The sequence below is a fragment of the Chelonia mydas genome, chromosome 8 (assembly GCF_015237465.2).
Source record: "Chelonia mydas isolate rCheMyd1 chromosome 8, rCheMyd1.pri.v2, whole genome shotgun sequence".
Taxonomy (NCBI): Eukaryota; Metazoa; Chordata; order Testudines; family Cheloniidae; genus Chelonia; species Chelonia mydas.
The window spans coordinates 65,100,680-65,125,151 of record NC_057854.1 but is presented as its reverse complement, the minus strand read 5'-3'; the positions used below and the strand labels follow the sequence as shown (position 1 = coordinate 65,125,151).

Sequence of the window (24,472 nt, the reverse complement as noted above, 5' to 3'; positions counted from 1 at the left end):
TGAAACATCTTCCAAGTATCTGACTGCTTCTTCTGAGTAAAACAACCTTAATTGAGATACATACTGTTGTTGTTGTCTGTTTGTTGGGTAGTTGATTCACTTTGTTCTTTACAGTGCCGTTTAGTTTCCATAGAGTTGTATTGACGTTACAAGGCCATCTAATGGCAAGTACCATTGAAGTGAGTTGGAAAATATTGTACCTAAAACGTTAGAAAAAGTAGTGAATGTACTTGTTCAATAGTTAATTTAAATGTTTCTCTGTTAGCTGTTTTTAAAAAAAAGGCATGACATTTTGCAGGCAATTATGGTATCTAACTTTAAAATGAAAAATATCATCTTTTTGGGGCAGAACCTCAGCTGGGGAAGTTACTGTAGTTCTACTGACTAACTAATAGCATACATCAGATGAGCGAGCACATGTAAAACTGGATCCTTTTTCATTTCTAAGCTACTGTAAACCATAAATCTATTAAAATTGAAACCATCAGTTTATATTTTGCCCAAACCAAATGTCAGCTGATACTTTTGACAGTACTGTAGAATTTTTTAGCTCACCTAAATATTGGAACTTTTATAACCTTTGTAAAGCATTTTAGAGTCCTTAAGGTTTTATATAAGGCCAAAATATCATAAATCTCTGGAAAATCAAACACTTTATCTCTTAAGAGCACATTCTGCATGGTAGCAATATTGATGTGGAAATAAGTTTCAGTATAATCAGGATATTTTAAAAATCCTTATTCCATGTTGAACAAATCCGCTTCTCTTCACTTCAAATTGTTACATTTTCTAAGCAAACTTAGACTTTTGAGCTCTAAAGAGGGACTTGTTTGTTTGTTTTTGTTTATTTGTGCTATAGTAGTGGCAGGAGGCATAAATGAGAAGAGAAAACACCCTGCCTCATCTATTGTATTCTTCTGAGAGAAATAGGACGTTTCATAGGAAAGTTTTCAGTTTTGTTCTCGAATGCTGCATGGTTTCCTTGCTGGAATGACAATGAGAGACGAAGAACAAGAATAGTGTTGAGAGAGAGCGCTCTTGAATGGGCTGAATTTTGATCTCCTTTGTTTTTTCTCAGTTGTTACTAAGGCAAAATCCCATTTGACCTTAATGAAAACTTGCCTGGGTAAGACCTCAAGGTTTGGTCCTACAAATTTCAAAATTGTAGTAGGTTTCAGAGTAACAGCCGTGTTAGTCTGTATTCGCAAAAAGAAAAAGAAAAAGAAGACAGTCTTCTGCAGTTTCCACAGTATGCATCCGATGAAGTGAGCCGTAGCTCACGAAAGCTCATGCTCAAATAAATTGGGTCTTCTGCAGTTTCCACAGTATGCATCCGATGAAGTGAGCTGTAGCTCACGAAAGCTCATGCTCAAATAAATTGGTTAGTCTCTAAGGTGCCACAAGTACTCCTTTTCTTTTTGCAAAATTGTAGTAGTTGCTCAGACTACACTGTAGTGTTTAGGTTTGGTTTATCTGCTAAAACCTGACAAAATTTTTCCTAGTAATTGGCTGCAGGGCCATCCTTAGGCATATGTGGCTGTCTAGGGCACCTGAAAATTTGGGGCACCACTGGTCTTAGTGTCCATGCTCCCAGCTCTTCCTATCCCTGTTCTGACCTTTCCTGCAGGCTCCCACAGCTGACTGCGGCAGCCTGGTGACTCTTACTCCAGAGGGGATCTAGTAACTTAAAAGTGAAAAGGCCTTCCAGCCTGCCAGACCTATTAGCACAACATTGAAACTGTTAAAGAGCCACGCAAGTGGTAATGAAGCCATTTAACAGGCATTTGCCAACCCCCAGGTATATACTGTTAGTTTCTGAATTTACTGACAAAAACAGTTGTGCATTACTGTAATATTTACTCAGAACATGTTAGTCTACAGGACCTTAGTTGAAATATTTTTAAATCAAATTTTAATTAGTGAGTTGGTGAAGATTATAAAATCACATCTCTAAAACATCCTTGCATAGATTTTTAGATGCACAAACATCTTTAGCCTTAAATGCTTGGCTCTTCAGAAAAATAGTTTTTTAAAGAAATCCTTCAAAAGACCACCCTTGTCTAAAATACACATTTTAATTTTAATTACTATAGTACAAAAAACTTGCTTCCAAAGTCGTCTTGTCCTTTCTCTCCATCCCTTTCTCCCGTTGAAGAGAGCCCTTAAAGGGACAACACCCCTTTCCTTCTAGATAGCTGGACAAAGTGTTTCCCTTTCTTTACTTCTGACTAGCTGATGAACTAGTTTTAAGAGAACCCTCCAGCAAAATCGATACCTAGTGAGATATAAAATCCTTTGTTATGCCTAAAATCTTTGGAAACACATTTTTCAAAATTGGTGAAATTTCATAAACATGTCTCTTGTTATGGTGGTCACACAAAGTAAATTAGTGTTCCCTTTTTCTAAAAGCAATGAACATTGTTATAAACACATTAAACCTCTGTGACTGATTAATTTAAAATAACATCTTTGTTTCAGTGAGTTAAATATGTAGTAATCTGGAATGATAACTTTATGAAGGCTTAAGAGTACATTTAAAATGTAAAATCAACTTAGAAATACTGATTAAGAGAATGTAAAACAGAGAAGAGCTGCATCATGTATTCCATAATATTTAATGTTGTATTCAGCAAGACAGCTGACTCACCCTTCCTACAAAGTTTTTGCAACTAAATCTCTGACAAACTTCAGGGCATATCAAAAAACTTGTGACTGACATTTTTTATTTCCCAGTTTAGTGCTTTTAATTAGGTACCTTCTGCATATCCAGTCTTCACCATCTGGCATGCAATGGAAAACATGCTTCATTTTCTTTAGAAAGAAATTGCAGAAGTGTGTTTTTTCCAAATGTCATTTGCTTCATTTTGGTTCAGGGATTTGGCTGGAAAGGGGTGAGCAGGGTGTGGGAGGGAAGAGAGGAAGGAGACAGTGGGGAGAGGGAGGGCCCTGGGTGGAGCAGGGCGGGGCCTGGGACGGAGCAGGTGTATGCGAGCCTCCCCAAGCAGCAGCTTCACCCACTGCCCATGACAGCAGGTAAGAGCGGGTCGGCTCCCGCACACCCAGTGTGCACTGCAGTCTCCTTAGGGTTGGGCCATATTCACAGAGCCAAATGCGCCAGCGCCGCGCATTCTGCATGAGGGAGAGGGTACAGGGGTCTCTGCGGAGAACTGAGTGTCTCCGCTGCCGTGAGTCTCAGTATCCTTTCCTGCCTCGTCCCTCCCCTGCCCTGGGCTGCAAGCCTGGACTGCCATCGGGCAAAGGGGCACCAGTTTAATAATACTGCGTAGGGCCCCATAAATCCTAAGGACGGCCCTGATTGGCTGAGACCTAGCCCAATATCCAAATTTTTGGTTTTAGATATTGAGAGAGGATTTTTCTCTCCTGACTTTGTGTAGAACATTCTACATTCGTTACCAGCACCAGTTTATATAATGTAATAGTAGTAAACTTAATGCTTGCTTTGTGATAAGGAAACCTTGTTCCAAACAAACGTAGAGAGTTTTTAATGTGTATTTGTAGGTTTCTAGTATTCAGAGAAACTTCCTGTGCATAAATGTCTTCAGAATTCAGGCTCTTATGGAAAGAACTATATTTAGACTGAACGTTACCTTTTTCCCCTTCAAATTGTGCAGAATGGAAGCTTCCTGTCTGGAGCTGGCCTTGGAAGGCGAGCGACTGTGTAAAGCAGGAGATTGTCGAGCTGGCGTGTCTTTCTTTGAAGCTGCAGTTCAGGTTGGAACAGAAGATCTAAAAACACTTAGTGCTATTTACAGTCAGCTAGGCAATGCTTATTTCTACCTGCATGAATATGCAAAAGCCCTGGAATACCACCACCATGATTTAACCCTTGCAAGGTAATTTTGTATTCCATTAGGTACATCCTCAATCTCCGTTCTGTTCTTGTGAAGATGAGCAATGGTTTGTTCAGTGAAACATTCATTGTTAATGCTTGTTAGAGACATTGATGTGCTAGTGGTGGGAGATTGGGTGGCGGTTAGTATTCTGGCAAATAATTTGGCTATCGCTTTACTGGGGAGAGGTAGGGTTGCCAGATTTGTGACAGCTTCCTCTTTAAATCCATCAGTTCTTCACCCTTTCCTGTTTCTAAAGCTAACTCTACCTGGCTCTCCAAAAATTAAGCTGCCATTATTGTTTAATAGACACAGCTCACTAGTATATTTCTCTTTAAAACTAATTATGTGATGATGTGATTAAAATATACGAAGTATGTACATTTCATGTGGTGTTTCTACAGGTATCTTTTAACATTTTAAGCTTTTCATTACATATATTTGATTCTTTTTTCCAAGCCCTTCTAGTTTTCAGACTTCCATGTTTAAGTTTTCAGCAGTATAATCTAAAGAAGCTGTTCCTATACAACAGTGAGAAAAAAATTATACCTTAAGTGCAGGAGGTCTGGATAATTATCTTTGACTGTTGCATTTGAAATTTTTCCTCCCTCATGAAGACAAATGTTCTAATAGACCTTAATTTAGGTTCCGGGGAAGGTATGAACATAGTGCTATTACACCAAGTTGTGACACCTAACTATTCATTGCCAACTTTGCATAGTAAAGATATCTAGAATTGACACATTAATTTGCATTGATTTCATCCTTGTCCCCCCAAAGACAAATTACAGCAGACAACAATTGTAGATTCAAGCCAGAGATTTCACATTTCCAGAAGAAAAATAGCTTCTTGCATTGACATTTTTCCCCTCTTTCTTTAGAGTACTATCACAATTATCTTCCAGGGTCCTGGGTTTTTTGGTGTAACATACCAATAAGTAAGCTGTGGCATATGTGACTGGTCCCCTCCAGGGTGCCAACAGAAACCGGGTTACCAATGTGCCCTCCTGACCTACAAACCTGGGCTTCCTTTTACACTGTACTGCTGTGACAAGCTGCAAAGTCCTCTCTAGCCTGCTCTTTCACCAGCATACATACACAAAGGGATACATCCAGCTATAGTTAAATGCAGGCAGGCTCTCTGACCAGCCCCTGTATGGGAAGGCTCCAGCTAGGGTACCTACCAGCTCCTCAGGCAGACACCCCCCCTGGAGTATAAACCCAGAATTATTCCATTTTGTGCTGCACAGGGAATGATATAGTGTAAGCTCAAAAAATGCGCCCCCTCCCACAGTGTGGACAGGAATATGCAACAGCCTTTCACCCCAAGTTATGATTCTCACACCCTGGATTAGAGAAAGTTAATTTTTTTTTTTTTTTTTTTTATTACCTACAGAAGATAAATTTTTTAATTGATTATAAGGGATAGCAAATAGATCAAAGCAGATTACGTAGCAAATAAACAAAATACGCGAACTAAGCTTAATATACTAAATAGATTGGATATGAATAGCAGATTCTCACCCTAAGTGATGATACAAGCAGGCTGCAGATTCTTAAGAGGCAAGCTGCACTTGCTTACAGCTTGGAATCCCCAGGTGTTCCATTCACAGGCTAAAAATCTCTTTAGTCTGGGTCCAGCACTTCTGCAAGTTCAGTCTTTGTTTCTTAGGTGTTTCCAGGAGTCTTCTTGGGTGGGGTGTCAGTAAAGAACCTCAATGATGTCACTCCCCTGCGTTATATAGCTTTTACATATGGTGGGAATCCTGTGTTTCAAAGCTTGGTTCCCACGCCAGTCAATGGGAAAAATACTAAAATCCCAAGATGGAGTCCAGCACCAGGTGATCTGGTCACATGTCCCTATAGAGTCACAGCAGCCATCCCCCACTGTCTTTTTGGCAGGTTCACAGGAAGGCTCAACAGGTGGGAGACAAGCTTCTCCTAAATCCTATTGTTTCTTCTGGATGGCTCATTAACCTGAATGGGCCCTTCCCAGCCAGCCGTCTAGACCACGGGTGGCCAACCTGTGGCTCTGGAGCCACAGGCAGCTCTTCAGAAGTGAATATGCAGCTCCTTGTACAGGCACCAACTCCGGGGCTGCAGCTGCAGGCGCCAACTTTCCACTGTGCCAGGGGATGCTCACTGCTCAACCCCTGGCTCTGCCACAGGCCCTGCCTCCACTTCACCCCTTCCCGCTCCTCCCCTGAGCCTGCAATGCCCTCCCCCTCCCCCCAGAGCCTCCTGCATGCCACAAAACAGCTGATTGGGAGGGAAAGGGAGGCACTGATCAGTGGTGCTGCCGGTGGGTGGGAGGTGCTGGGAGTGGGGGGGGGGGGAGCTGATGGGGGGCTGCTGACTTATTACTGTGGCTCTTTGGCAATGTACATTGGTAAACTGTGGCTCCTTCTCAGGCTCAGGTTGGCCACCCTTGATCTAGACGGAGAGCATTTTGCCTAGTGGGCATTGTCCAGGAATAGCTACCTGTGAAATAGATAAATAGTCAATATTCATAACTTCGGATACAAAAATGATACATGCATACAAATAGGATAATCATATTCAGCAACCCATAACCTTTCCAGTGATACCTCACATGCCTTATCTTGCATAAAATACATCATAATTATGATATAATTATATCCTACTAATATCACTATGAAGAATATGGGGTGCAGTGTCACACCATACACAAAGGCAGTAAATAGCAGTTCTAATAAAATTAAAATAAATGTCCCCCAGTTTCTGCTAAGCTGAATTCTACAATTGAACTGTGTGCATATAATTTATTTATAAAAGAAAAATAAACCTATAACCTTATAAATTGTGAACGAAATGTGCACTTTATACTAGTGTAGATCTTATGAAGAGAAATAACCTTCCATGTAATTCTGTTTACAGTGCATTGAACATATATCTGTTGCAAATGTACAGGATTTACTGGATTATTGTATTCTTTTAATTTCAGGACCATTGGAGATCAACTAGGTGAAGCTAAAGCTAGTGGTAATTTGGGAAACACCTTAAAGGTGCTTGGGAATTTTGAAGATGCTATTGTTTGTTGTCAAAGGCACCTAGATATTTCCAGAGAGCTTAATGACAAGGTAAGAATGGTGAACATTCAGTTACTGTCAATCTGGCTGTAATTTTATAGAACAATAATTATAGAAGTACTAGCACATACTGATGAGTCTTTGTATAGTGGTCTTGAGTGGCTTGTCGTGTAACCACTTACATTATGAAGATACCTGCAAGTTTGAGTGCTCCTACTTAGGATATTACAGGTGGAAGCACCAGAGGCACAGGCACAACTGCTTTGTTGGGATGCTCTGGGGGTGTAACTCTCCAAAATGATCATAGCTCCCCATTAATAGTTGAGAAACTTGCTTTCTCTGGCTGATGGTTCTAATAGTTGATACAGCACAGAGCTGCACAGGATTTCGGAATCTTTCCGACATACTGATATTCTGTTCTAGGTTGGAGAAGCAAGAGCACTTTATAATCTTGGAAATGTGTATCACTCCAAAGGGAAAAATGTAGCCTGTGCTGGGACTCATGATCCAGGGGAACTTCCAGATGAAGTAAAGGCTGCATTACAAAAAGCTGCAGGTTATTATGAGTAAGTAATGATTTCAAAAGGCTGTGACTGAAAAGAGAAAAATCACTAGCTCAAGGAGCTTAGGAGCATATAAATAGTTTAAAATATTAAGAAACCTTCAGTGTTGTGAACTAAAGTATAGAGTAGCACCAGTTAATGGTACCAGCAACAATATGTTGGCATTTGGGATAAGTTAATAAAACATGAAAGGAGTAAAGGAGTCATACGTGGGGATTTTTTTTAGAGTGGTTTTGGTTTCATTCCTGCTATTTGCTTCTCTGTAATACCACACAACTGTTATCTATCTCTACCTATTATAAGTTTCAGAGGGATAGCCATGTTAGTCTGTATCAGTAAAAACAACGAGGAGGCCTTGTGGCACCTTAGAGACTAACAAATTTATTTGGGCATAAGCTTTTGTGGGATATAACCCACTTCATCAGATGCATGGAGTGGAAAATACAGTAAGTAGGTATAAATATACAGCACATGAAAAGATGGGAGTTGCCGTACCAAATGGCAGGTCAATCCTAACGAGGCCAATTCAATTAGGGTGGATGTAGCCCATTCCCAACAGTTGACAAGAAGGGGTGAATATCAACAGGGGGGAAATTACTTTTTGTAGTGCTAACAAGCCCTCTGTTGATACTCACCCCTTCTTGTCAACTGTTGGGAATGGGCTACATCCACTCTAATTGAATTGGCGTCGTTAACACTGTCCCCCCCACTTGGTAAGGCAACTCCCATCTTTTCATGTGCTGTATATTTATACTTGCTTACTGTATTTTCCACTCCATGCATCTGATGAAGTGGGTTATATCCCACAAAAGCTTATGCCTAAATAAGTTTGTTAGTCTCTAAGGTGCCACAAGGACTTCTCGTTGTTTTTACGTGTTATAAGTCACTCCAACATCTTGGGGCCCTGCCATCTGCTCAGAAACCAGGGTAAGAGATGAAAAGGTAAGACCTGTGCATCAGCAGATCTGAGTCGACATTTGGTCTTTTTCTTTAAGTAACCTTTACCCACTTTGTGCTGGAAACGCCACAACTGTCACAGGAGAATGGATGTACTTTGAGACTGGCTAGCAGGTTCTGAGCAGATGATCTTCCCCTCTTCCAAGAGTTGAGCCCACCAGCCTGCGGAGGATAAAACAGTCTAGTATCTGCTGGTATCAGACTAGATAATGCTTAGTGCTACGTCAAGGCCACTTAGCCAGTAAAGGGAAAATAATCTTTTCCTTTGTAGTAATGGGAAGACCAATTATTTTATGGCTTGTAGTTTCCTATGAACAACTTATTAGGTCTCTTTTTATTTTTTTTTTCTTTCCCCCTCATCAGGGAAAACTTGACAATAGTGACAGAGTTGGGTGATAGAGCAGCCCAGGGACGTGCGTATGGAAATCTGGGGAATACACATTACCTTCTAGGAAACTTCAGGAATGCTGTTATAGCCCATGAACAGGTACAAGACTGTACTTCTATGGAATTTTGTTTACTTTAGCAGAACATTTTTCAGCTGTTGATTGATCCTTTGTATGCATGTATTGTCTCTGTAGACTTTTAAAATGCTAACTTACCATGCTTCATTGATACTTAATAGTACGGATTCAAGCACTTGTACAATCTTTTCAAGAGTTGTTTGCTTGAAGAACAAACAAATGTTGATATGAAGTGGTAAAGCCCTATAAACGTGTTCTTGCAGATAAATTTTGTGAAGTACAATAACTGAGTACATCAGTAAGATTATGTGTTTTTCAGCGTCTCCTAATTGCAAAAGAATTTGGTGATAGAGCTGCTGAAAGAAGAGCATACAGCAATCTTGGAAATGCCTACATATTCTTGGGCGAATTTGAAACGGCTTCTGAATACTACAAGTTAGTTAATTTATTTCTTATATATAAACATTGTACCAATCCTTTTTTACATAATCAAAGTAGGCAAGTCTTTACCGCTGTTTAGTAATAATAATGCTTAGTATTTGATATACTGCTTTATAATAATCCTTACAACACAAATTGGGAGAGAATTAATTATGCAGTGCTTAACAGAATTTTTAAATTAATTTTCTAGTCATTTGACTGTTCAGCCTTTCCTAAAGTCTGGATTTTTGTATTATGTCTTCTCTACCTTTTCTAGTAAGAGGGAATATTTAAAGGGGCACTTCTCCATAGTACAGGTTATTGCTTTCTGTTGACATGCTTTTACTAGCTTTCTCCTGTGTCCTAAGCGTGTTGCCTTGATACCCACCAAATTCTAGGATGACGATCCACAGACTTTAAGTACTTGTATTGAGATCGGTAGTGCATTAGGAAATAACTGAAACATGCCAAAGGCAGTCTTGCATAGTGGGCTGTATACTCATGCTTTATTCATGAACATCCCTTTTTTATCTGCTAATCTTCTGCACAGCAAGGCAAATATAGTTGCTGCACAGAGTTCAGTAAAATTAAGCTAAAATATCTGCATTCGGTAGGTTAGGTACATGGGCTACATATGAGTTCAGATTTCAGCTCTGAAGCCCAGGCCTCCTAATGTTTTCAAAAGGGAGCAGAACTGACCTGAACATTGCTGACTCAGTTAACTGTTTGACCAGTCAAGTCAATCCTTGTTGAGCATTAGGGATTGGCTGCCTTGATAGCTGCAGAAGTATCTTAACACTACCTACTCCTATTGATTAAACATTTACTGTTTCTGTTATTTTCTAAAGTTGGCAGCAGACTTTGTAAATTATACTCTGGATTTTTTTTATACAGTGAAGAAAATCAGCATAAATAATGCAGTAATGAAGCAGCTGGCTAAAGTTAGAATATGCAGTTTAAGGGCCCAGTCCTCCTCCCATTGAAATCAATGGGACTTCCCCCCTCCCCCCCATTTTAAGGTTTGAGAGAAATGGAAAGTGGAAAAACTGTAATTATTCTCTTGTGGGATGATTATTAGCAGCTAATTTGCAAAACCAAGGTTGGATTTTACCATTTTACCCAGACAACTGTATTGATTTCAGTGGGGTTGGACAGGTGTAGTGACAGATCTGAGAACAGAATTTTTCCTATAGTGATTTTGTGAGGCTAATAATCCACTCTCTTAGGAAGACACTACAACTGGCTCGACAGCTTAAAGACAGAGCTGTGGAAGCACAGGCTTGTTACAGTCTTGGAAATACATACACTTTGCTCCAAGACTATGAAAAAGCAATTGACTATCATCTGAAGCACCTTACAATCGCTCAGGAACTGAATGATAGGTAAGTCCTTTGGAGCCAATATTGTATATTTAACTTAAGGGATAATAGGATACCCTTCGTCTCCTATAGTTGTTCTGTATATGGAACTTGCATTGAAATCAATACGAGTTCCCAGCATGGATTGGCTATAGGATTACACCCTTCAGAGGAAAAAGTGGTAGTCTTAAAGGTATCACATTAGTGAATCCTGAGATGAAAGGTAGACTTTGTGCAGGTGCATTGAGATGAAGAGTAGCCCGTGACTTATGGAATCACTGTTACTGTTAGACTGACTTCCACCTCTGTCGGTCTTTTGGTTGGTTGTTAAGGGAAGACGCAGCCGCTCTCAATCTTTACTTTGAAACTAATGATTGCTATAATTTTGCAGCCTTCTCATACCAATAGATACGCTTTTGTGCCTTCACTGGGGAGGAATGAATTGGAAAGAAAAGGACAAGTCCACTAAAATGATATAGTTTTTAAATGCAGATAATTTTTAAGCCCTGTATTTTAATATTCAGGGCAACTAAAATTGCTTTGTAATTTTTAAATGTTATGCTTATTGATTTGTAGAGAAAGACAAGTGTTAAAGAGAATGCAATTCAAGCAAAAAATGCTTATGAACTGGGTTACAAAATGTGGTCCCTATGCATTTTTAAACTGTTGGGTCCTTTGTACCATTATCCGCATCTTGTCATTTGAGTCATAATGTTCACAAGACTGAAGGAGGGATTTGTCTGTTCTGTAATGTAAAAAATCAAAGATCTCACCTTCACAAAATTCCTAATTTAAATAGTAAATGTTTTAAATGAACACTGAATAGATGGTTTAAATACTTGGTTAAATGTCTTTCAGTAGTGACTATAATGTACTTAATATTTTGGTGCTTGAAATGGGAGTTTTCCTATGCTTACTGGGCCCAGCAACAGATTCTGTCCCAGAAGTTACAGCATGAAATTCTGACCACCTGGGATTACAACTGAATGTTTGCTTAAATGTATTACAGAATTGGTGAAGGAAGAGCATGCTGGAGTTTAGGAAATGCGTACACAGCATTAGGAAATCATGATCAAGCTATGCACTTTGCAGAAAAGCATTTAGAAATTTCAAGAGAGGTATGACTTGCGCATTCTTATGTCTTGGCTGTTGGCTTTTCCTCTTGAAGATCTTTCTCATGTCAAACATCCAGACTGCATGACACACTGTGTTTGGAGGAAGACAATAAAAAATCTGTGTCAAAGTAGTGTCATCTGGGCCGGGTTAGTTTACAGGGGCCCCAGTAAATCTGTGTGAAGAGGAAAAATAGTTGTGGCTTTGTGCATATTTGCACCTAATGCATTAGTAAAAAGATTTAGGAACAATCTTTCTATATAGAAGTGTCACCACTGTGGTGGTGTCAAGGCCATAAACCCAAAGTAATCGTGTAATATTCTTGGAAAGCAAAAGGTACGGCATTCGTAGATTTTCTTAAATATCAACAAAAATTGGCAAAAATAGCAACATATAAGTTGTCAGTAGACTAATTCTTCACTTTCTATTTTCTGTCACCTTATGAAATGCTGTTTGCTTTCTCTGGTGCATCAGTCAACTTTGCCTAAATGCACACCAGATTTTAAGATGTTGAACAGAAACTTTAAATCCATAAGCAGTGTGTTCTCATTTTGCAATTGTGGGCTGAGATGTATATATCCCCCTCAGCCCACAATTGCAAAATGAGAACACACGCGCACGCATATGTATATACACACACATGCTTGCTGTGTGTTAGATTTTGATTCATGGGATAGGTGCTCAGAGCATGCGACTGATACCAATAGTTACATTTTTAGAAATTGGAGGAAATAAATAATAATCAAATAAATATATTCAAATCCACTTGGTTGCAGGTAGGGGATAGAAGTGGAGAATTAACAGCTAGACTTAACCTCTCAGATCTTCAAATGGTGCTTGGTCTAAGCTACAGCACAAACAACTCCTTGATGTCAGAAATCCATGCTGTAGATAATAGTTTGAATGGTAAGTGTTTCCTTCCAGCATATTTTTTTAGATGAAGTTGAGAGGAAAAAATGATTCCTCCTTTATTGTGTACAGAGGCTTTAGAATTTGTTTCTCACTCCCCTGTCCCCCTTCCTCCTCCCCGCGTCCAAGTATCTGCTTGTTCCATTTGGAATATTGGGCCTTTCTGCTTTGATAAAGGGACCTTTGTGTGTTTGGAAGATTTGCATCATGGTATCGGACAGCCTTTGTTGCAGGCCTGTCTCTCTCCTCTCCACAAGTTGAATGGTCTAAATCTGAATGTTCCCCAACCACTTCATTTAAGGGGAGAAGAGAGGCTGATGTTGCTATGCAGATCCTCCAAAAATGTGAGTCCTCTAATAAAGAGAGACATTTGAGGACCTGACTTTTTTCCAAATTAGAGGAAAAAACGCTTAATACAATCCCATTTTTAAAAAAATTAAAAGCAACATTTATATGCATCTTAATAGAGCTGGAAAGGATGCAAACAGTTTGATTTTTGCTCTATAGTCCATTGTTTTCATTTGTCTTTGTGGCTAATTTTTTTTTTAAATGAGAGCAAATATATAACACCTTTTTTTTTTTTTTTTTTTTTTTAAATTTGAGATACGACTGATTTTATGCACCAGCTTACAGGTTTTGCCTTGCCTCCTTTGTCCATAGCATTCTTACTGGCACTGGGGAGCTGACGACAAAAATTGTGGGCTCTTCTGATGTCCCTTTTCCTCTGTCTAAGCTCCTTAATCAAACCTTTCTCTCCCTGCTCCCATCCACAGTTGTGTAGCCTCTTCAAAACTCAGCTGATTTTCTGTGACTTTGTAGTGTAGTGTAATGTCAATTCTTTTTAGAAAGTGTGTGGTATTTTGATGCCAGAGCATAGCATTCCTGGATCAAAGAATCTTATTACAAGGAGACAGTCTGTATTTGTGTTTTAAGGTAATTAGCCTTCAACTCTGAAGTGCAAAACCAAGTGTTTTCAGCCTGTGTAATCTACAGATGTTTACTTCATGCTAATATTTTTTATTACATCATTTTGGAACTTAGAATTACCGTGTCTTAAACCTTAGATGGTATATACCACAACATAGCTTTGAAATGTAGAAAATGTATCCTTCCCCTTCATAGGCAACCAACTTATTTAGTCTTATTTCATCTCTTCCCAAAGGTGCAAGATCCAGAGTAGGACGCCGTCACAGTATGGAAAACATGGAACTTATGAAATTAACACCTGAAAAGGTTGGCACTTCCTTCCTTTTCTTTCTGCTCTGAGTAGTAGAATTGCAGTAATGTTTCATAGCTTTCAGTGCACCAGTGCTGTGAAATGCCTAACGTGGATCATTCCAAATAAATTCTTCATTTAAATGATAGGATCATGGGTTTTAGGGCAAGATCATCAGAAATTGTATACAAACCCCTTTAAAAGTGGCTAGTAAAATCTTGATCAATGAAAGGAAGTGTCAGGTACAAATCTAGAGAAGTCAGAGACGTTCAATAAACTAGTTGTGGCAAAGCGTATTCATGGTCAAAAGCACAATGGTAGCAAAGTCAGTCCTGTGTAATGGTTTACTAGAGGATGTTTTCTCAGGGTTGTAGAATTTATTTTCTGCAATACACATTAGAAGCATGTAGGGAGTAGATATTTGCCCTAAGAGCTTCAGTTTACCTGTGTAGTCGAGAAGTGATTCAAAATAAAATGAAAGGGAAGCTGTCCAGAGATTAGTAGAGTGATCATTCCTTGGCTATGAAACAATTCCATCTTTTTATTTATGTATCACATTTTTATAGTTTTTTTTGTTTGAGGCTCTCAGAACACTTTGCAAACAATCAAGCCTTTCATATCCATGTTAAGTAGATATATTTTAGAAATGTAAAAGCTGAGGCACTGGAAGGTTCACTGCAAGGTCACACAGGAAGTCTATCAGAGCTGGGAATAGAACAGAGGTCTCCTGACGAGGAGTGATGTACCTTAACCTCAAGGCAAGAGTTATCTAAAGTGAACCTGTTTGCCTCACAAACCAAGTTGACAATTTTGTATAAATCCATGTTTCCCAAAGGATTTTAATGGGAGGTTGGAACTTCTACTTCAATCTCCATCCTGGGATACTATTCATCCCCATCTCCTCCAATAGTACAAACCTGTTCTCTAGTTTTGCAGATAAGAGGGTTAAATCTCTTCCAGGACGGACATGTTGGGCGGCTGATGGTGCTGAAGTTTAAGTCACTTCTTGCACTCTGAGCCCCTGCTGGGACTGATATGCAAGATCCTAAGTTTGGCCTCCAGCCTGCATCTCCTACAATGTACTGCTGAACATTCAGCTAGTTCCAGCTGAAGTTTTTTATCCTGTACCGCTCTGATCACTTAAACCGTTGCTTAGGTGATACCTTTTAAAAATATAGATTCTGTATGTAACAGTATAGCCTGGGGTACTGTGTAATGAGAGTTTTCCAATGTGCCTTTATAATAAACCAAAACTAAATAGCATAGCATAGCTGTAACAAAGGACTCATTTCAAAATACTACTCTGACAAACTCAAGAGAAGGAGTTGAGGGATGAGGTTCCAAAGGCATAATGGGGGGAAAGCCCAGCTAAGGAGCCTGCTCTTTGGAGTTTAGATAAGGCCTAAACCAGAGGATCTGAAAGACCTTAAGATATGGCTAGAATATCCAACATGAAGAGAATGTACAAATAAGAAGGGGTTAGTGCCAGCCAATGAATGGCTTTGTCAGACCCAGAATATTTGTTTAGTCTTTATAAGCTTTTAATGCAGCTGTACATAATTATGTCAAGAGGGCAAAAAATATTGGCACACTAATCTCTGAGTAGGAGTCTGCCTTACAGCATTAACCAGACTTAGGTCCCTGATATCCTTCTGTTTTGGCAGCCACCTCTGCTTTCACAGCCATGCTGCTGCTGTTGTCTGGCATCTATGCAACAAGGGAGAAGTTTGATTTTAAAATTCAACTGCATAGCTTCCCATGAAAAAGCTCTAAAAGACTCCTATGTCACAAATATTGAGTGTCTTTTGGAAGCTGCCATTGATTTGTAATTATCACTGAATTTTTGTTTTAGAAAAGCATTTTGAGGGGAATTTGTTAGAGACACAAATGTGTTTTGTATTTTATTCTGTTATGTGAGGATGAAATCAGTGAGCACTTAATTCCTTTTTTGTTGTTGCTTTTGTGTTGGACCACTTGGAGCTGCTCCCTTATCCCCAATTCCTTTTCCAAGCCCTACTTCTGGGGGCTTTCTGTGTTCCCAGGGGAGGACTCAGTGTAAAACTGGTTGGGTATATGTTGAGTTGTGTCATTGTTATTTTGCCAGACCATTGGGCTAGGCTGGGAATTTTTAATGATAAAATGTGGAAAATGCCAGCAAAGTCTGCCAAATCTTCCTGCACACTTCAAGCACGCACAGTAACAGCTTTCCTGCCTATTGCTATGTAGGAAATCCTTCCTGTTAGTTTCTAATGCAAATGTAATCAAATGGTATGTTTCGTCAACCAGGTGTCAAATTGTGATTCATATATATTAAGTATAATGTGTCCTCTTGCTGATCTGCAACTGTGTTCTTCTGGGGAGACAGGATTTCAGGCTGGGGATTCCCAATGTCAAAGGTTGAACCAGACAGCTAAATTCATCCCAGTGAAGCCAGTGGAGTTGCATGTGATGAATTCAGCCCATAAGGTTTGATACAGATTATCAAACCGTTCATTTCATAATCATCTACCATGTAGAATTGCTACGCTGTGTAAAAGGACCTTGTTCAAGGTCCTGGCATTGCTGGATATAATTATGATTTATTAGGGTTTTTATGAACATAACAATTTTGGGTGATTTATAACACTGCCGATACTCTAATCTGAAAAACACATCAATGTCAAACTTGGTGTTAGTGGGACTGGTTTATGTGCACATTGAGGAGGAAGAGAGAAGGTACTGGTCTCCCTTTCAGGAGTCCATCCTTCTAGGGGGAACAAAGAAGAGCGGCCAATTCTGGCTTGAGGAGCAGGTTCTTTAGGTGCTCGTGGCTCAATAGTACAGAAGACTCCCTGACAGCACATCTAATAAGGTCCTCACTTGCAGTTCACACAGATTCTAGAAGTAGAGCCCTGCAAATCAGTGGATATCCACAAATATCCACATCCGTGGACCATTTTTGCGGATCGTGACTGGATGCAGATACAAAATTTAATTTCTAAAGGCCTGCGGATATCTGCAGATTATTTTTGTGGATAGTGGATCAGATGCGGATATAAATTTTGTATCCGCGCAGGGCTCTACCTAGAAGTGTGAAACTAATTAGATGCCAGACATGTGGGAATACCAATCTGTAACCTCAGTTTCGAAATACTAGGGGAGAGGAGAGTTTATATGTAGGTTTCTTTAAAAAACAAGAGACTAGTTTAAAGGGAAATCTGAATTGCTTTACAAAATACAAGAACTTCGGTCACCAAATTAAATTAACGGGCAGCAGGTTTAAAACAAACAAAAGGAAATATTTCTTCACAAAATGTACAGTCAACCTGTGGAACTCTGCAAGAGGATGTTGTGAAGGCCAAGACTATAATAGGGTTAAAAAAAGAACGAAATAAGTTAATGGAGGATAGGTTCATTAATGGCTATTAGCCAGGATGGGCAGGGATGCAAAACCATGTGCTGAAGTGTCCCCTAGCCTCTGTTTGCCAGAAGCAGGTGATGGGCAACACAGGATGGATCACTTAATGATTACCTTTTCTATTCATTCCCTCTGAAGCACCTGTCTGAAGGCAGGATGCTGGGCTAGATGGACCATTGGTCTGACCCAGTATGGCCGTTCTTATGTTTCTTATGTTAAGGGGTTTGACTTTGAGGAAAAGACAAGTTTACTTAAAAAAATGCTCTAGCATTTCAGTTTACAACTTAAGTTACAGTTCTAAATTTCACTGGCAATATTGAAAGATTTTAATTCTTTTCCAAGCCCTACTGCTGGGGGCTTTCTGTGTTCCCAGGGGAGGACTCAGTGTAAAACTGGTTGGGTATATGTTGAGTCTCTCTCTCTCTTACTTTTGCAGGCATCTGTATTTTGCAGCACTCTCTGAATGGAATGTTCTTTCTTTGATTCACTGACTTTGAGCTCATTTCAATTGTGCAGTATCACTACTGTGTGTTAGAGATAATAGAGGACTTCATAGTCACAAGTCAGGTGATGTGACCTAACAGTTAAATTTTGTTCATCCATCTACTGAAAAGGAAATATAACCTAGAGATTCTTCACTGATGGGGAGTGAAGCTAATTAGATGATAGGCAGCAGCATATGTAAAGAAGGATTGTTTCATCTGACTCTTGTTTTCTTAGATTCAGAACTGGAACAGTGACATTCTTGCTAAGCAGAAACCCCTGGTTGCCAAACCTTCAGCAAAGCTGCACTTTGTAAATCGATTAAAAGGCAAAAAGTACAAAAATGGCACATCCTCCAAAGTTCTGCAGGATGCTAGTAATTCTATTGATCATCGACTTCCAAGCTCTCAGAGGGTATGTTTGGAGAACTAAAGCTTAAACAGGTTTAATTGTTTGTTTGGTGAAAATTTCTATAGCACAAATGAGTGCTCATTTCTGGAGTGTGTTAATTTCAGTTCTTATTGTTTACTTGATCAGAAAAAAGTGATTTAAAGTACAGTAATGCCTCGCTTAACATTGTAGTTATGTTCCTGGAAAATGCTACTTTAAGCGAAACGATGTTAAGCAAATCCAGTTTCCCCAGAAGAATTAATGTAAATAGGGGGGATTAGGTTCCAGGGAAATTTTTTCACCAGACAACTTTTTTTTTTAATTATATATATACACACACACACACAGTATAAGTTTTAAACAAACATTTTAATACTGTACACAGCGATGATGATTGTGAAGCTTGGTTGAGGTGGTGGTAAAAGGGTGGAATATTTCCCAGGGAATGCCTTACTGCTAAATGGTGAACCAGTACTCGGCTGAGCCCTCAAGGGTTAACACGTTGTTAATGTAGCCTCACCCTCTACAAGGCAGCATGAATGGAGAGAGGAGACGGAGCATGCCAGAGACACGGTGGGTCTCTGTGTGTGAGAGAGAGACGGGGGGGGGGGGTGAGAGAGAGAGACGCGCATTGCCCCTTTAAGTACGCTGAGCCCACTGTAAGTACACTACCTTTTTAAGTAGATCAGCAAGTTGAGACAGCAGCTGCTGCCAGCAAGCTCCCTCTGTGTGTTCCCCCGCCCCCGCTCTGTGGAGATGAGGTATGGGGAGGAGGGAGACAAACACCCTGACATAGCACCTCTCTTCCCCCCCCTCCCCCCCATGCTGCACAGAAAGCAGGAGGCTCCTGGGAGCAGCTCCAAGGCAGAGGGCAGGAGCAACACACGGCAGTGGGGGGAGGGACAGCTGAACTGCCTGGCAATTGATAGCCTGCTGGGCAGCTGCTGCAGAGGGAACGTAGGGGAGCTGATGTGGGGCTGCCAGTCCACCCTGGTTCCAAGCTCCCACCTGCTAGCTCCAATGGGCTGCTCTTTCTGCAAGCAGTGGACAAAGTAGGCTGCTGCCAAACAATGTTATAAGGGAGCATTGCGCAACTTTAAATGAGCATGTTCTCTAATTGATCAGCAATGAAACGATACTAACCGGGACGATGTTAAGTGAGGAGTTACTGTACAGAACTAGCTTTGTCTAGATTAATATATATATGTTCAATTTCGTATTAAATTTGAAAGAAGTGAAGCAAAAAAAATTAAGTTAACTTGATCGAGGTCAGAGGAGAGAATCTATTTGTGATAATGAGAACTAGAGCAGCAACTGGAAACATGTCTTTGACTTATACCTGGCAGTTTTAGTTTCCTGGTGACTACTAACTCTGCCATGTAATGCTCACATTTCAATTGTTTTAAAAAATCTTCCACAAGCAGGCTTGTTTTGTTGACTTGATCACCTTCCATTGTAACGTGTTTAAACAATATCCAAGTATCAAACATGAACAGATTCAACTGCCACAGCTTCTGCATTACAGTTCAATAGGAGACAATCATAACCCAAAGTTTCCCTGACTCTCTTGCCTATCTTTTCAGAAAAACAGTCCTGATATGACTGGTGATGAAGGGTTCTTTGACTTGCTGAGCCGGTTTCAAAGCAACAGGATGGATGATCAGAGATGCTGTTTCCAGGAGAAGAGCAGAATGACAGCTGGAGCAGCATCCTCCACCCCATCTAAAACAATGAGAAAATGTACGTTTTTTTTATTGTTTGAAAATATCTACCCAAATAATGTGCCTCTGGTTTGGGTTGATGTCAGTCTTTTAAACTGTTCTAACACACAAGATTTACTGTTCCAAGACATTTCCAGACTAACTTGTTTGCTTTCTCCTTCCACCTTTAGCCTTCTCTACTTCCATGGTCTCACCACACACTGATGAATTTTTAGATCTACTTGCAAGCTCACAGAGCCGCCGCCTAGATGATCAACGAGCCAACTTTAGCAATTTACCTGGGCTTCGTCTCAATCAGCACAACAGTCAGTCAGTCCTTGGCCACCTAATGGCTAGCAACAACAGAGAATCAGATGATGACTTCTTTGATATCTTAATAAAATGTCAAGTAAGTCAACAAGAACAGTATGTGGAAAAAATTCTGCTCAGTTATATGGGAGGGTCAAAAGAACTGGGTGTTCATGTAATTTGCCCCCACAAGGCCTCATTTACCTCATCTCAAAAATGGGGATAATGCCTATATCTGTAGAGCACTTCGAAATTGATATATGAAAAGCACTCTAGAAGTGCTGGGTGCTGTAATATGTGCAGAGTTGGAGAGAAAATTCAGTGAGTTTTTTTTCATGTTTTTAACTTATGTCACTGCAATATTTACACTCAACATCAGTAAGACTCTTGATACTAGAAATATTAGGCTCTAATTTCAATCTGTGAATGAAACCTTCCTATTTAATCTTCTAGAATATATTGAAATGATGAGTACATTGAGGTTCTTCGACTGCTTGCTCATGTCAGTTCCATGGTAGGTGTGCATGCGCAACATGTACAGTTGCTGGATGTTTTGTCCTTAATGGTAGCGATAGGGGCTGGCCCTGTCACCTCCTGGAGCCTGTGATTATGCGCCAGTATAAGGGGCACTGCTAGTCCCCTGCTCTCTGTTCCTTCTTATTGCCCGGGATGGTTGCTGCAATGTTTCTTGCCTTGCAGGCTTTCCAGTGGGTTTTGGACTTTGTTGTTCTGTATATAGTTAAAAGTTTAGTTGTTAGCTGTAGTTAGTTAAAGTAGATAGCAGTCCCATATCGGGACATTGTCATAAGGATGGGGCATGCCCTGGTCCCCAGATTTCAGACCGTCTGCTGCCTATGTTAAGTCCATGCCAGTGAACAACCCCTATTCAAGCTGCTTAAAGTGCCTCGGGGAAGCCCACATTAAGGACAGGTGCAAAATCTGCAGGGCTTCAGGACATGCACACAAAAAGACAGGGACATTCGTTTGAAGGCCCTGTTACTGGAAGCAGCACTTAGACTGACCTTGGAGTTGTGCTGCTCTGATTTTGCACTGAGCAATCAGCTGTGGTACGGAGTACTCCCCGGCACCATTCACCGTCTTCGATGCCAAGGAAGAGGCACAAGAAACTGCGCACCAAAAGAGGGCGCTCCCCAGTGCCAAAGAGGATAGGTGGAGAGTGACTGATGAGGTGATACCTGTGCCGGGCCATTTGTCCTCCCCAGAGCTGCGCTCTGTAGTGGCGACTCCACCCAGGGCAACAAGCCCAGTCCGGGACTCAACGCTGACTCCTGGGAGCAGTCAGGGCACCCTACGCCTATGAGTCCCATCAACACTGGAAGCATTGCAGGCAGCAAGGGGCCTAATGTCCCTCCTGGTGCTGCCCATGCTCTGAGATCCTCTCAACCAGATTCCTCAGAGTTGTCGAAGGTTGTCCCCACCAGAGAGAGACCCTCCATGGGCCCACCTCAGTGGTCTCTGACATGCCACTGGTCTTCTGCTTCACAGCACTGATCCCTACTTTGTGACACACATCTACGGTTCCATGTCACTGGCTCCACAGCACCAGTCTCCAGCTCCCCCATCATAGCTGACAGGCGGAAGTGGTAATGGCTCCACCATGGTCTCCGCAGGAGGAGTTCTCTTCGGAGGCGAGGGATGAATCCATCCTGAGGAGACACCAGCATCAGCCTTACGCATCAGACTTTGGCGCCAGACCTTCTGCAGATGCTTGGCGACTGGGGCAGTGGTTGGTGTAATGGCAATCGGTTCCCTCAGATGCCAGAATCCTACTCCCAGCTGTCACCTTTGGTTGTATCCAAGAGGCGAACCACTGTGCCACCCCAGCTGGTGCTGGACACAGACTGCAACCCCAGTCCCAGTTGAGGCAACCCCAGTAGTGGAGGAGGAACCAGTCCCTCCTATGGTAGTAGCCCCTTCCTCATCATCCCTAGATGTGGAGGTCACAGGTCCTGCCAACCCACTGCCACCATATGACTTCAGGGTTCATCAAGAGCTCCTTAAACAGGTTCCCACAAGCTGGAGGTGGAGGAGCCCAAGGAGCCCATGGACAGCCTGTTCAGCATTTTAGCTGCAGCAGCCCCCTCCCCAGTGGCCCTCCCAGTCCATGAAGGGGTGTTGAAGGTGGTTAGGGCGCAGTGGCAGATCCTCCATAAGGACAAAACTTTTTAATACAGAGAAGCTATGAAATATTTCTACTACTTAGTTAACATGAGTGATCTGAAATGTCAGGCTGGGTCCAGAACAGAAAGAGGATTAAATGGAATGTAATCATTAGTTCCTTTTCTTAACACTGAAGATCCTGAATTCTACCCTAAATCTGTTGCCGTAGCCACAGAAGTGCCACACTTTGCATCAGACTGTGAATGTGAAATCTGTTGTGATGAGAAGATTGCTGTAAGGAATTACTAAAGGGCATGGCAGCAGACCATACAGATATACTTACAGAAACTACTGTGAAGCCAGATAAACTTTACCTCTTCAGTTTGCTCAATGTTTTACTGTGCTTTTAAGTGAATATAGCAAAACAAGAGAATCTGTAGCCAAAAAAAGCTTAAACTAGAGGGTTCCACCCACCTTTCCATTGCTAGCAGTGGAATTGGATCAGAGCCAGAATTAACTGGTTCTTCATCTTTTATGTAAGACGCAAGTGTGCATAAACTAATCCTAGTTAAGGATCCTGCTACAGGTTTGTTCGTGGTATTTAATTTGTTTTTAAAATAAATGTCTCTTCTTCCATTCCTCTCCTGTTTGATTTTCCATTTTATTCCTGAGTTGCAGAGTTAAACACATAGCTGAAGCCTTTTGCAATTGTATCCTACTTTATTAACGACAGGAGTGATGTCAGATACAGAAATCAAATTGGGAATGGAAATTAACTCTCTTACATGCCCTCGTGTAATGGCACTAATAAGGTTGAGGGAGAGTCTAGTGTCCATATAGATAGAAAATAGGAATACAAAACTAAAATATTGTAAGGTTATTGCTCACCTTTCCTTGTCACCGACATATTCCCCTACGAAAAAGGTTATTCTTTTCATACTTACTACTCACACCTCAACGGGCTTACAAGAAACTAAACTAAATCACATTCTTAACTTCACACACAACTCTAATACAGGATGTTTTTGATGAGACATCTTCAATGGGTATGTTATAGTATTTCCCATTCAACTGCTAGAGGGGAGGGAAGGGTTTGAGTTGCCTGCACACCTGGTAAGTGGATGAGGCATTATACCCTTAGTATTAATCCTGCCAGTATTCTAGAGGCAATATTACTATAATTTTATTAAAACCCTGTGGTTTTACTAATAAGAAATCCTGATGGCTTTTAATGAATCTGTTCCTGTGCATAAAAATAAACTTTCTGCAGTGAGAAAATACAGAATATTAGCAATGAAATAGTAATCGTATTATTGTATGAGCTTTTGCACTTCTGACAGGCACTGGTTAAATTTTTAACCCTTGTTAAATCTTTAGGGTTCCAGATTAGATGATCAAAGATGTGCTCCACCATCAACTGCCACAAAAGGACCAACTGTACCTGATGAAGATTTCTTCAGCCTTATTTTGAGATCACAGGCCAAGAGAATGGATGAACAGAGAGTCCCTTTACCCTCGAGTACAAAGAGATCAAATCCTATCAAAGACTTTTAGAAAGAGAAGCCTGGTTGGAATTTCAACTATAGAACAAAGATTAGGGGATCAGATTGTACTGTAATTTTTAACAAAGAGTCTATCACGTTCCTTTGTTTGCAGGGAAAACGATAATATACCTTTAAAGGAAAATGGCTTTTCTAGCACTAATAACATTTGGATATTCCGTTCAAAGTGTATTAGTTTTACTTTTTTAAAATAGTGCTAGTAAACCGACAGTTGTACACTCTTGTGATCAGTGTTCTGCAAAAGGTACAGTCTACAGTTCCTACTACTGCTAGAGATTAACTGTATGTCAAGTTTAAATGAGTCACTGAGTACTTTAGATAGTTAAAAGAAAGTGGATAGCATTGTTATCAATAAGATGTAGTGTTTAAAGTACTCTGCTTGATTGATTAAAACACTACAAGTTTATAACAGTTTAAATTAACAGTAATACAAATTTCATAGTTCTATATGTCCTTTAAAAACTTTTTTTTATACCAGTTTTTTTTTTAAACCCACAAACTGAGGAATAAATTACCTCTGACTGCTCTCATGTGTGTGCCTGGAATCTACTGAAAATCTAACTGGGATTGGGAAAAGTCGTTCTCTGCAGAACTCAGGTCAGTAAAAGT

At 40.5% G+C, this 24,472-nt stretch overlaps 1 protein-coding gene across 14 annotated transcripts in view; it reads left to right on the top strand.

Annotated features, from left to right (window-relative positions):
- Window positions 1–24,389, top strand: part of GPSM2 (G protein signaling modulator 2) — a 55,994-nt gene extending 31,605 nt beyond the window's left edge. For 12 of the 14 annotated variants that reach the window (XM_043521534.1, XM_043521533.1, XM_037907643.2 and 9 more), the window contains 13 exons: window positions 3,633–3,854; window positions 6,817–6,952; window positions 7,325–7,467; window positions 8,785–8,908; window positions 9,205–9,320; window positions 10,532–10,687; window positions 11,673–11,781; window positions 12,553–12,682; window positions 13,848–13,918; window positions 18,019–18,195; window positions 19,755–19,911; window positions 20,063–20,280; window positions 23,679–24,389. In XM_043521534.1, the coding sequence (XP_043377469.1) occupies window positions 3,633–3,854; window positions 6,817–6,952; window positions 7,325–7,467; window positions 8,785–8,908; window positions 9,205–9,320; window positions 10,532–10,687; window positions 11,673–11,781; window positions 12,553–12,682; window positions 13,848–13,918; window positions 18,019–18,195; window positions 19,755–19,911; window positions 20,063–20,280; window positions 23,679–23,855 (1,936 nt within the window). In that variant the 3' untranslated portion in view covers window positions 23,856–24,389. The remainder of the gene's footprint in view (window positions 1–3,632; window positions 3,855–6,816; window positions 6,953–7,324; window positions 7,468–8,784; window positions 8,909–9,204; window positions 9,321–10,531; window positions 10,688–11,672; window positions 11,782–12,552; window positions 12,683–13,847; window positions 13,919–18,018; window positions 18,196–19,754; window positions 19,912–20,062; window positions 20,281–23,678) is intronic. The other 2 variants (XM_043521538.1, XM_037907648.2) reach the window with 1 other exon arrangement.
- The last annotated feature ends 83 nt before the right edge of the window (window positions 24,390–24,472 follow it).